The 13,215-nt window shown below is 52.9% G+C and overlaps 1 protein-coding gene across 11 annotated transcripts in view; it reads left to right on the top strand.

Annotated features, from left to right (window-relative positions):
* Positions 1 to 13,215, top strand: part of DYSF (dysferlin) — a 157,711-nt gene that overhangs the window by 51,929 nt on the left and 92,567 nt on the right. For all 11 annotated transcript variants that reach the window (XM_038744614.1, XM_038744611.1, XM_038744609.1 and 8 more), the window contains 4 exons: positions 527 to 633; positions 6,814 to 7,027; positions 8,179 to 8,334; positions 12,008 to 12,139. In XM_038744614.1, the coding sequence (XP_038600542.1) occupies positions 527 to 633; positions 6,814 to 7,027; positions 8,179 to 8,334; positions 12,008 to 12,139 (609 nt within the window). The remainder of the gene's footprint in view (positions 1 to 526; positions 634 to 6,813; positions 7,028 to 8,178; positions 8,335 to 12,007; positions 12,140 to 13,215) is intronic.

The following is a 13,215-nucleotide window of genomic DNA, read 5'->3' as shown; positions in this document are numbered from 1 at the left end:
AGGAGACAACATAGTTTCTACCCTGGAAGGGCTTCCAGTCTGATGGGGGAGGCAGCAGGGAGACACAGAGAGATCGGAATTAAATTTTAGTGCCCACCCACTTGCTCCCAGCTGAGAGCCTCAACATATGGCTGGGGGGCCAGGGGAGTATGGGGCACAGCCCTCTGGCCTTGGTTTCTATGTCATCATAGCAGTGTTCCCCCCGCGTCCCTCTGCTGTGTCAAATGCAGGGTGGACCCTCTCCGGCCTGGGGGATGAAGCGAGATCTTCTCAGGGTCCTGAAGACATAAATCCCCTCTCCCCCAGCCTGACTTCCCTGAGGCCCAGCCTGATTTCTTTCCCTGCCCCATGGCCCAGGCTCCGGTGCCCCCAGTGCTCTCTGAACCTCCGGCCCTTGGAGAGGGTTCTGGACTCCAGCTGCCCCTCCCTGGGCCCACAGGCAGGAAGGGTGGGCAGCCTCCCCCTGGCCCCAGTAGTCCAGGCTGAGGGAGGCCTCGGGCCTGAGCCACATGCGCCGGTTTTCCAGGAAGCCAGCCTGGAGCAGGTCCACTTGGCGGTCAAAGCCCAGCTCCCGGCCGAGGAGCTGGACTCCCTGGTGACCCAGCTGATCGATGAGGTCCTGGCCGACTGCAGGTAGCGGCCGGTGGCTTGCGTGGGACGGCTCGGGGTGGTGGCTGCTCGCTTGGGTTCCTTGGAGTGGGCCTCTCTGGCTGGGGTGGGGGCTCTGGGCAGGGAGAGTGTGTTTGTTTTGGAGACTGGGGGGTCCCCGACCCCCAGCTCCTGCTGCCTGCCGTCTCCGCTGCCTTCTGAGGTCGGAGCTAAGGCGAGAAGTTGAAAAGTTGAGGCTGGGAGCAGGTCGTAAATCTCCCGGCCCCCTCACCCCTCACTTGAATGAGTCACATTGTGTCCTGGCTTAGGGATGGAAGCTGGGGGGCTGACCAAGGGTCTCGGCTCCCACGGGCAGAGCAGGCTCCGGGCACTGTCGGCCTGGGAGGCAGGTGGCTTCTTGGGCCAAGCCAAGCACAGGGGAGAAGGTTTTCGGTTCCAGCTCCTGAACCCCAGGTTTGGGAAGCCAGTCACAGCCCAGGGAGGGGCAGGAGGGCCTCCCTTCCCAAGGCTCAGCTGGAGGGTTTCCGAAATTGGGCATCTTTGAACTTTTAAACTGGCCTTGTAAATAAGTTCCAGCCCGTATCTCTTTTCTTCCAACTTTTTAAAATCAGCCAATACTTCCCTGGGGTAAAGGAAAGGAATCTTTAAAGACAGAATAGAATGTTTAGATGTTGGTGGAGGCAGGAGCCTGGGCCAGATAATAATAATAGCAATAATAATAATGGTATTTATTAAGTTTTTACTATGTGCCAAGCACTGTACTAAGCCTTGGTGTGCATACAAGCAAATTGGGTTGGACACAGGCCTTGTCCCACGTGGGGCTCACAATCTCATCTCCATTTTACAGATGATGTAACTGGGGCCCCGAGAAGTGACGTGAGCTGCTTAAGGTCACACAGCAGACATGTGGGGGAGCCGGAATTAGAGCCCTTGACCCTCTGATGCCCAGAGGCGTGCTCTATCCATGATGCCAGATGACCCCCAATCCCTCCCCTTTCCTCCCAGAGGTTCCCACCCAACTCTAGAACCCTGGGAGTCTAAGTTTAGGATTCCTGGGAGTGTTTGAGAGGGAGAGTCCAAAGGCAGGAATCGCATGTGAAGCACTGTACAGGACCGCTTTGAAGTGCAGAGCACTGTACTGAGCGCTTTTTGGATTCAGAGCACTGTGTCGAGAGCCAAGTGCAGAACACAGTACTAAACACTTTCTGTGTTCTGTGTTCTATTCAGTGCTTCATAGGACAGCCTCCGAGTGTACAGAACTATTCAGAAAGCCTTCTGTGTGAAGAGCACTGTACTAAGGACTCTCCTGGTTGCTTTTTGTGAGCAGACCATTGTACCTTCCGTGTGCAAAGCAGTGTACTGGGTGTCCACTGTGAGAAGAGCACTGTGTAGGGGAAGCAGCATGGCCTAGTGGAAGGAGCACAAGCCGGGGTATCAGAGGACCTGGGTTCTAATCCTCACCCTGCCATGTGTCCATTGTGTGACCACGGGCAAGTCACTTAACTTCTCTGTGCCTCAGTTTCCTCATCTGTAAAATGGGGATTAAATCTTCCTCCCTCCTACTTAGATTGTGAGCCTCTTTTGGGACTGGGATTGGGTCCAATCTAATTAACTCACATCTACCCCAGTGCTTGGAACAGCATTTGGCACATAGTAAGCGCTTAACAAGTACCATGACAATCATCATCATTGTCTACTGTATTCAGATGGCCGTCCTCTCTAGACTGTAAGCTTATTGTGGGCAGGGAATGTGTTATAGTGTACTCTCTCGAGTGCTTAGTAAAGAGCTCTGCACACAGTAAGTGATCAATAAATACGAATGACTGACCGACTGACTGAATGCCTACAGTGGGTAGAGCACTGAACTGTATATCCATTGTCCATAGAGTGCTCTTCTGGATATCCACTGCATGTAGAGCAGTTGAACTGGTCATCCAGTGGGTGTAGAGTGCTGGATGGCGCCTTTGAAATCATCTAATGAAACGGTACCTCCCCCCCCACCACCGTGGAGAGAGGGATTCTGAAGCACCACGTGGCTGACGGAAGCTTCAGTTGCTCCCAGCGCCCATGTCCCTGCCCCTAAGTGCCCATATCCCAGCTCCAGGGAGCACTCTGGGGCTTCACTGTCCCTCTGCAGTGCCATCCTCCTGGCCTGGGAGACATCTGAAGAAGGGGGAGGTCGGTCCTGGGGTCTGGGGCCACAGGGACAGCTGCTGAGTGGGACCAAAATGCTCTGCAGACCCTCTTCCTGGCCTCCTTCTGGCCGGGGGGTCGGGCCTAGCTGTAGGAGTCAGTAAGAGGCTGAGAGCCAGAAGCTGGCTTGGCAATGGTACAACTGCAGCATTAACTGGCCCTGGAAGGAGTCCCTGCCCCCCGGTGACCCAGAGTAGGGGTCCCAGACCCTAAGTCATCCCACTCCCCTGTGTCTTCCAAGGGTCTGTGTCCTGGGCACGCTGAGCTGGGGCTGACCGGGAACTGTCTGAGCCGACCACAGGAGTCATGAAAGCTCAGTCCTTGTGCTGTCTTGGCCACTGATCTGCTGTGTGACCCAGGTCAGGTTGCTAGAACTCTCTGGGTTTCAGTTTCTCCATTCCTGCCCTGCTTCGCTCTCTCCAGGGGTTGTGTGGTGACAGATAATAATAATGATGATGGCATTTATTAAACGCTATGTGCAAAGCACTGTTCTAAGCACTGGGGAGGTTACAAGGTGATCAGGTTGTCCCATGGAGGGCTCACAGTCTTAATCCCCATTTTACAGATGAGGGAACCGAGGCACAGAGAAGTTAAGTGACTTGCCCAAAGTCATGCAGCTGACAATTGGCGGAGCTGGGATTTCAACCCATGACAGATATGGGGACTGACGGTGCTTTGGGCCAGAAAAGTTAGTGTCTGCCTCCCTGCTGGTCTCTAAGCTCCTCAAAGACAGGGATCATGTCTACCAGCTGCATTATACTGGTCCCTCCCGAGCATGTAGTATGCTATTCTGCACACAGAAGGTGCTCAATAAATACCGCCGATTGATTGGAACCATATCTTGGTTCAGTTGCCTCTGATGTGAACTTGTTTACCTTCTTGCCTGGAAATCTTTTAGGAAAAGGCCAGAGGGAGGAAGAGGCATGGTCCCTGCCCTCAGGGGGCTGCCAGTGTGATGCGGGGTGGGGGGAGACACAGGATGCACACACGCAAACACACACACACACACACCCTCACACTGTGGGTGGGTTGGCAGGAGAAGAGAAGGCACTTGACCTCTCTCGTGCTTAGCCTCTCCTGCCCCCTTTCCCAGCCTCCACCACCTTGGGTTTATGTCCGCCATTAGTGAGGCCGAAGTTTTGGGGGAGGCTGGAGCCTGGAGGAGGCCGTGGAATGGGGGGCCAGGCCGGGGGTGGGGAGGAGGTCGGGCACTGGCTGTTGACATTGGAAGCTGCGGCTCTGCTCCCCTCCTCCTCGAAAAGCTCCAGTCCAAGCTACGTGGTGGTCCTGGTTTCCCCTCCTGGCCCCAGCCCGGCCCTCCCCACCCACCTTATGCTTTGGCTGCAACTCCCCCTCCCTCCTTCTGTGGCTGCAGCATGCCCTCCCCCTGCTCCTGCAGCTTGCCCACCCCAACTCCTGTGGTTGCAGCGCTCCCCTGCTCCTGTGGCAGCTGCGACTGCCACAGTTGTGGGCACTAAGGGCCCAGGAGTGGCGCTGCCCTGACGACCTCTTGGGGTGTGATCCCCGGGAAATCCCTGGGCCCTCGGCCCCCAGCAGCCCGAGCTCCCCCCCGACCCTCCTCCAGAGCCATCAATCTCCCCCGGCCCGGCTGGGCCAAACGTGCCCCAGGCAGGGGCCGTGGGCTTACGGTTCCCCCAGACGGGATATCCCCCTCCCCTGTCCCCCTACAAAAAAATTCAATTAAAAAAAATAACAGGAAAAATGTCGTTCCTCAGGACTGCCAAACCAGAGGGGCCGGCGCAGGGCTGGCTGGGGCCGGCTGGGGCCGCCTCGCCTCCCGGCAGCCGTGGCTTCCGCATAACTGGGGAGCGTTGGCCGAAAATCAAATCCCGCGGAGCTGGGGCCGGGGCCCGGACAGACTTCCAGATGAACAGGCAGAGACAGAGAGACACAGAGAGAGACAGACGGGGGGCCGGATCAGGGCTGGATGGCCTTCCAGACTGACGGACAGAGACAGAGAGAGACAGAGAGGGCTATATGGGAATGGGTGGGGCTGGAGTCTGGATGGACTTCCAGACGAACAGACAGAGACAGAGACAAAGACACAGAGAGGGACAGATGTGGGTGGTGGCCTGAACAGCCTTCCAGATGAACAGAGACAGAGAGAGAGATAGAGAGACAGGGGCTGGGTCCTGGACAGCCTTCCAGACAAACAGTCAGAGATAGAGACAGAGAGATAATAATTATAATTATAATAATGGTATTTGTTAAGCGCTTACTACATGCCAGCACTGTCCTAAGCACTGGGGTAAATACAAGGTAATCAGGTTGTCCCACGGGGGGCTCACAGTCTTATTCCCCCTTTTACAGAGGAGGTAACTGAGGCACAGAGAAGTTAAGTGACTTGCCCAAAGCTGCACAGCTGACAAGAGGCAGAGTGAGAATTAGAACCCATGACCTCTGACTCCCAAGTCCGCGCTCTTTCCACTAAGCCATGCTGCTTCTCATAGACAGACATAGAGACATATGCAGGGGTGGGCCTAGGGCCTGGACGGCCTTCCAGATGAACAGACAGAGACAGAAAGAGAGAGAGAGAGAGACAGACAGACGGGGAGACAGATGGGGGGGCAGTCTTCCTGAGGAACAGAGACAGAAAGACAGACACAGAGACAGAGAGATGGTGGGGAAGGGCTAGAGGACTGGTGAGCCAGGGGGAACATAAAGACATAGACAGAGATACAGAGAGACAGGAGGCGTAGAGACAAAGAGAGACTGATAAAGGCCCGAGAGAGATTTGCTCGTATGATTTCAAAGTACTCGGCAATCAATCGTATTTATTGAGCGCTTATTGGGTTCAGAGCACTGTACTGGGCACTTAGGAAAGTACGGTATAACAGAGTTTATAGACCTGTACCCTGCCCTACAGCACAGAGGGGAAGACAGGCATTAATATGCATAAATATATTGTGGATATGTGGATATGTGGATATGTGGGGAGATGGATGGGCAACCACCGGAGTTTCTTGAGGAGTGGACTGAATGGTTTTGTACACAAATGAACTGGGCAGTAGAGTGAAGTATGGACTGGAGTGGGGAGAGACGGGAGGCAGGGAGGTCAGCAAGGAGGCCGATGCAGTATTCAGGCAAGAAAGGATAAGTGCTTAGATTAACGTGGTAGTAGTTTGGATGCAGAGGAAAGGGTAGATTTTAGCGATGTTGTGAAGGTTGAACCGACAGGATTTGGTGACAGATTGAATATGTGGGTTGAATGAGAGATGAGTTGAAGATAATGCCAAGGTTATGGGTTTGTGAGACAGGGGAGAGTTGTGAGTCTCATTCCAGGGAGGCTCCCAGCTTTGCCCCAGCTCGACTCAAGTCTCCTCCACAATCCCCGCCCCGGTCCAGCCCCACCCCAGCCCAGCCTTTTGATTATGATAATAATATTGATCCTTCATTCAGTCGTATTTATTGAGCGCTTACTGTGTGCAGAGCACTGTACTAAAGCACTTGGGAGGCTACACTACAACAATAAACAGACACATTCCCTGCCCAAAATGAGTTTACAGTCTGGAGGGGGGTTATTAGGTAAGTGCTTATTGTGCTAAGCACTGGGGTTGATACAATATAATCAGGTGGGATGCAGTGGAATTAAAGAATAGAAAATAGCTTCTTAAAAATCCCGCTTCTCCACTTATTAGCAGTGTGGGGCAGCCACGTTCGTGATTCTTGAGCATATTACAGGGTGCCTACTACGTGCAGAGTGCTCTACGGGGCACCTCCCGCGCCCAGAGCACTGTGGGCAGAGTGTTGTGACTGGTTGGGAGGGCTGGAGGTGGGAGGAGTGGGAATTTTAGGAAGGTCCTAGGGGGGGAAAGGGGTCTGAGCCTCCTGACTTGGGCCCTACAGGCCTCTCTGGGATGACTGGAGAGTTTCCCACGTCCCCTTGCAGGTCCCAGGTGCATGGCCTGGGCTTGGGTGGGTGTGGGTGAAGGGGGGTCCAGCGGGGGCGGGGCTGAATGTGCACGTCTCCTCCCTCCCCCTGATGCCCAGCCAGCCGCTGGTGGACGTGCAGGACAAGCCATCGGCCACCCAGCTTGACCATCACCGTTACCGCGCGCGCCGGCAGCGGCTGGACCACATTGTGCAGGAGGCTCTGCAGCTGCGTCAGGAACTGGACTCTGGGCTGCAGGGGCCGCAGGGGTTGCAGGGGTTGCTGGACCACGCTGACGACTGGCTAATGCACCTCCGGGCTCTGGTCGAAGAGGTGACTGGGCTGCCCCACCCTGCCCGTGCCTCCCTGTCTCCCCCTCCCTCCCTCCTTCATCCTCATCATCAGCGCAACATATATTGAGTGCTTACTGGGTGCAGAGGGCTGTCCTAAGCACTTGGGAGAGTACAATAGAACAGAGTTGGTAGATGCGTTCCCTCCCTTCTTTCCTCTCCGTGTCTCCAATCCTGTCCAGACAGGAATCTCCCCAAAGGACATTTCTTTTCCGAAAAAGCTGTCTCTAGCTGGACTCCCCCAGAGGTACAGACCGTGGTAGACAGACCATGGCAGACAGACAGAGACAGAAAGACAGACAGGCAGGCAGACTGTGAGAGGTAGAGAGACTGACAGAGCGACAGACAGGTAGACCAGCAGACTGTGACAGACAGACAGTCAGGCAGACAGACAAACCGGTAGACAGACTGGAGGAGGCTGGTGGGCAGACAGACAGGCAGGGACAGAGGTCTGGGTAATGGAGACCCCGAGGTTTACCTTGTGTTGTGTCCCCTGCGCTTTCTGGTGCCCAGAAGGATGAGGGGGGTCTCCTGACATTCTGCTCCAGAGCCGATCGGAGTCCTGATGAGAGGGGAGAATCCCCAGTAAGGGAGAAGTGGGTTTCTGGGTGTCCCAACTCCTATGATGCTTTATGTTGAGTTGGCTTGCTTTTCCTTCAGCTAGCCCTGGTCTGTGCCCAGGGTCTGCCCCATCCCTTTGACCCCTCCCTGCACACATTCTGCTGGTGTGTTTGTGTGTGTGCATGTGTGTGTGTCTGTACACACGTATATCCGTGTGTCTGGGGACGCCTCCACAGTCCGGGGCAAGAGCGCAACAGCCCAGGGAAGGCAGACAACCTAGCAGTTCTGCCCCGGTACTCACCCCACCTAATGGATTCCTATCTGCCTTGTGGTGTGATGGGGTGGGAGTGAGGTGGATCCCTGCAATGGCCTGGCATTCGTTCATTCATTCAATTGTATTTATTGAGCACTTACTGTGTGCAAGGCACTCTACTAAGCACTTGGGAGGGTACAATATATCAATAAACAGACACATTCCCTGTCCTTAGCAGGGCCAGGGGCATGGGGAGGGGGAAAGGTTTCCCAGCCAGTCCACCATTCACCATGCCCATTTCTCTTGCTGTCCTCGCCCAGCCTCAGGGCAGCCTGCCGGACGTCGTGATCTGGCTGCTCCAGGGAGACCAGCGCTTGGCCTACCACCGTCTGCCTGCCCACCGACTCCTCTACTCCAGGGCCGGATCCCGCTACTGCGGCAGAGACTGTGGCAAACTGCAGACCCTCTACATGAAGGTGCGTGGCCTCCTGGAAGGAAGAAAGAGGTCCCGTGATGGAACTTTCTGCCATCCCCTCAGGGATCGGGGCCTGGAGGTTTAGGGGGAACCATGGCTACTCTCGGTGTGATGGGGTGGGCAGAGGGGATCTGGTCGTGGCACTTCCAGTCCAAGCCCCTGAAGGCCCAGGATGCCAAAGGAGAAGGACAAGTAATGTCCTCACTTTGTCCAAGACAAGGAGACCAGCGTGGGGAGAACAGACAGCCATGCCTGGTGGGCTGGTAAATACCATCAGATTAACTGCAAAGGTGGCTTAAAGAGTCACCTTCCTGTCCCCACCCACCCAGAGAGGAGCAGAGGTCACGAGAAGGAGGCTGTGGTCATGGAGTGCCAAGAGAGAAGGAGCGTGGTCAGGACGCTCTCTGATTAATAGAGAAGGAAAATGCAAGACCAGGCCACTGCTTTATTTATTTATTTTTCCACTAGAAAGTATGTGGTTGAAGTGGTCAGGAACTGCCATGGAAACCCACTTCCCTATCTTGGGTGGGTCAAGTCCAGCCAGGGTCACGGGGGACAGGGAGAGAATCCCCGAATCCACGGCAAATCCCCAAACCTCAGCTCCGTCAACAGCCTCAACCACCTCCTTCCCCGTCCCCGCACCCCAGCCTACTCACAGGACTGACTCACAAAGGGCAAATCCCAAATGTTTCCTCTTCTAGCTACTGGTGAGATGCCTGAAGGCCTGAGGGGGGAGGAGAAATGAGGGGGTCCTCAGTAGTCTCTGCACTGGATGATCCCAGAAACTGGATAATCCCCCCCCATCCCCCTGCTGCTGGCTCATAGGTACCCCATTTTCTGAATAATCCCTTAAACTCCCCCGGGACCATCCTGATTATCCTGTACCTGCCCTGAATCTGCTTTGGCCCGGAATTCCCTTCCCATTCATATATACCAGACGACTGCTCTTCCCATTTTAAAAGCCTTATTAAGGTCACATCTCCTCCAAGGGGCCTTCCCAGTTAAGCCCCCTTTTCCCCAGCTCCCTCTTAATTAGTCAATCATATTTGTTAAACACTCACGGTGTGCAGAGCGCTGTACTAAGTGCTTGGGAGAGTACAATATAGTAGAGTTGGTAGACACATTCCCTGCCCACAGTGACTTTACAGTCTGTGTCATCTACGTACTTGGATCTGTGACCTTTGGGCATTTCGTATTCACCCCACCCTCAGCCCCACAGCACTTACGGACATAACTATAATAAATAATATTATATTAGGGGAATATTATTATAGTAGGGGAAGCAGCATTGTGTAGTAGATACAGCACGGGCCTGGGAGTCTGAATGTCTTGAGTTCTAATCCCGGCTCTTCCACTCTGCTGTGTGACCTTAGGCAAGTCACTTCACTTGTCTGGGCCTCAGTTACCTCATCTGTTAAATGAGGAATAAGACTGTGAGCCCTAGGCAGGACAGGTACTGTATCCAACCTGATTTGTTTGTATCCACCCCAGTGCCTGGCACATAGTAAGCGCTTAACAAATACCATTACTATTACATTATAAATTATTGATTTATATTAACTTCTGCCATCCCCTCTAGGTTGTAAACTCGTGTGTCCAGGGAACATGTCTACCAACTCTGTTGTATTGTACTCTGGGCTGGCTGGGCTGGGCTAGCATGGAGGGAGCAGGGCCAGAGAAGTGTGGCAAGTGAGATCGGCAACTCACTTCCCGCTCCCCCCTAGAGCCAACTTTCCTTCTTACTTCTGTGCCCCCCAGCCGACCTCCTGCCCTGCCTCCGTCCTGATCTGATGCCAAAAAGTGCTCAGTGTAGCCCATTGCAATTTTGGGCTGACTTTGGGGAGCGGAGTGGGTAGGGGGATTCTCCCTCCCTCGGGGAGCTGATGTTTGGGGGCCGAAGGGCCCGCAAGCTTCCACCTCGGAGGAGGGAGGGCCTCAAGGACCCATCGGAGGGGCTCTGCTTGCAGCAAGAGGGATTTAGGTTAGGCCCAAGGGAGGACTTCCCATTGCTGAGGAGTGATTGGCCACTTTGTCCAATGGGATTTAGTGAACATTTAGTGTGTGCAGAGCACTGTACTGAATGCTTGGGAGACTACAGTACAGCAGAATTGGTTGACACATTCCCTGCCCACAAAGAGCATTTGCCCTTTCCCCTTTGGCTTGCTCCCAAGCCCCCAATCAATCAGTGGTATTTATTGAGTGCATGCTGTGTGCAGAGCACTGTATTACACACTGCAGTCTCGGGAGATCCCATAGAAGCAGGGTTGGTGGCTCAGTTGGGAGGGAACCAGAATCTGTTTTTGGATGGATCCTGGAAAGGGGTCTCAAGGCCCAACAGCAGCTGCTGGGACAGGATGGGGAGGGGTGGGGTCCTGGCCAACATGGGCAGGCAGGGGGGCGGTGAAGAGAATCCTGGAAGGCTTTCTGGAGGAGGCAGCCTTGAGCAGCGATGGGGTTGGAGGGTGGGGGGGATGGTGGCCAGAGGAGGGAGGCTGGGCCACTGGACACACTAGGCTGTGAGTCAGTAGCGGGCCATTTCATTCATTCAATCGTATTTATTGAGCGCTTACTGTGTGCAGAGCACTGTACTAAGCGCTTGGGAAGTCCGTCCAGGTTGGCAACATATTGAGACGGTCCCTACCCAACAGTGGGCTCACAGTCTAGGAGGGGGAGACAGACAACAAAACAAAACATATTAACAAAATAAAATAGAATAAATATGTACAAGTAAAATGAGGCCAAGGCCAAGAGATGGGAGGGGAAGGGGCTGGGTTCCGGGGAGGGGTTTCATCCATAGTGTGGATAGAGTGTTACCAGAGAGGGGAGCAGTAAGTGCTCAGTACAGTATTAGGAGCTCAGTATAGTGTGCCACACACAGTAGATGCTCGGGACAGTATTCTGCCCACAGTAGGAGCTTGGACACAGTGCTTTGCAGCTTGGAGGAGCTCAGTACAAAGTAGGAGTTCAGTACAGTGCTCCATACATAGTAGGTGTTTAGTACAATGCTTCACACACAGTAGGTGCTCAGTACTGTCTTCCATATGAAGTAAGTACTCAGTACAATGTTCCCTATGTAGTACATACACAGTACAGGCCTCTGCACACAGAGGGTGCTCAGTACAGTGTTCTGCATATAGTAGATACTCAGAATAGTGCTCTGCACACAGTAGAAGCCTAGTACACTGCTCCACACACAGTAGGTGGGTGTTTAGTACAGGGCTTCCTGTTCAGAAGCAGCTTGGCCACAGGCCTGGCCTGGGTTCTAATCCCAGCTCTGCTACTTGCCTGCTGTGTGGCCTGGGGCAAGTCACTTGACTTCTTTGGGCCTCAGTTCCCTCATCCATAAAATGGAAATTCAATACCTATTCTCCTCCCTACTTCACTGTGGTATTTGTTAAGCTCTTACTATGTGCCAGGCACTGTACTAAGCTCTGGGGTGGAGACAGGATAATCAGTCCCCCACGGAGCTCACATTCTAACTTCTCTGTGCCTCAGTTCCCTCGTCTGTAAAATGGGGATTGAGACTGTGAGCCCCACGTGGGACAGGGACCGATTTGCTTGTATCCACCCCTGTGCTTAGTACAGTGCCTGGCACATAGTAAGCACTTAACAAATACCACAATTATTATTTATTATGCTATTTCCCTGTCTCTTATCTCTACTGTGTTCCCCAGTACCCGATGGAGGGGACCAGTGACTCCAAGGTACCGGCCCAGGTGCGGGTTCAGCTCTGGCTTGGACTTTCTGTGGACGAAAAGGAATTTAACAAGTTTGCAGAGGGGAAACTCTCTGTCTTCGCCGAGACCGTGAGTTCTGATCCTGTCTTGCCCGCTTCCAGTCCACTCTGGCCTCCTCTCCTCCTTCCCTCCACCTCTCCTGCATCTCCCTCCCACTGTGTCCCAAACAAATGGGCAGAAAAGAAGAGGGAATCCCATCCTAGGTAGATAAAATCCAGAGCGAAGGAATGTATGTTATATTGTTACATGGTACTCTCCCAAGGTAGAGCACTTTGCACACAGTAAGCACCCAATAAATACGATTGCCTTGACTATGTGACAGCAAGCAGAGAACCAGAAAGTTTAGTGGCTTGAAGAGAGACATGGTGCTCTGAGAACTCAAAAGTCGCTTGCAAACAATAGTCCGAGAACCATAGGGTAAGATGTTGAAATACAGTTTTCTGAGAGCTAGAAAGTAAGGTGATTAAATACAGTTGACTGAGAAATTGCCTTTAGAGGAAAGAACACGGGACTGGGGGGGTCAGAGAACCTGGGTTCTAATTCAGGCTCTGCCATTTGCCTGCTGTGTGTCCTTGGGCATGTCACTTAACTTCTCTGTGCCTCAGTTTCCTAATCCATAAAATGGGGGTTTAAAACCTGTTCTCTCTACTTAGGCTGCGAGCCCCATGTAGTACAGGGACTGTATCCTGATTGACTCATATCTACTCCAATACTTAAGACAGTGTTTGGCACATAGTAAGGGCTTAACGAATGCCATTTTTTAATAAAAGAAAGTGTAGTCCAAGAAGCATAAAGATTCTGAGAGACAGTTTTTTTTAAAAAAAGAAAGTGTAATCCAAGAAGCATAAAGGTGCTGAGATACAGTTTTCTGAGATCAAGAAAATAAGCTGCTTAAATACAATACTTTGATAGCCATAAAGATCAGTCAACCAATCTGTCGTATTTATTGAGTGCTTACTGTGTGCAGAGCGCTCAGGAGAGTACACTATAACAGAGTTGGATGACAAGTCCCCAGCTCACAAGGAGCACAGGGTCTAAAGATGCTGAAATGCATTTTTCTGAGAGCAAGAAAGGAAGTGTTTATATATATATAAAGTGTTTATATATATATATATATATATAATTTGAGAACGATGGGGCAGTAG

This window comes from Tachyglossus aculeatus, chromosome 4, assembly GCF_015852505.1.
Source record: "Tachyglossus aculeatus isolate mTacAcu1 chromosome 4, mTacAcu1.pri, whole genome shotgun sequence".
Classification (NCBI taxonomy): domain Eukaryota; kingdom Metazoa; phylum Chordata; class Mammalia; order Monotremata; family Tachyglossidae; genus Tachyglossus; species Tachyglossus aculeatus.
This window is presented reverse-complemented; position numbering and strand designations above follow the sequence as displayed.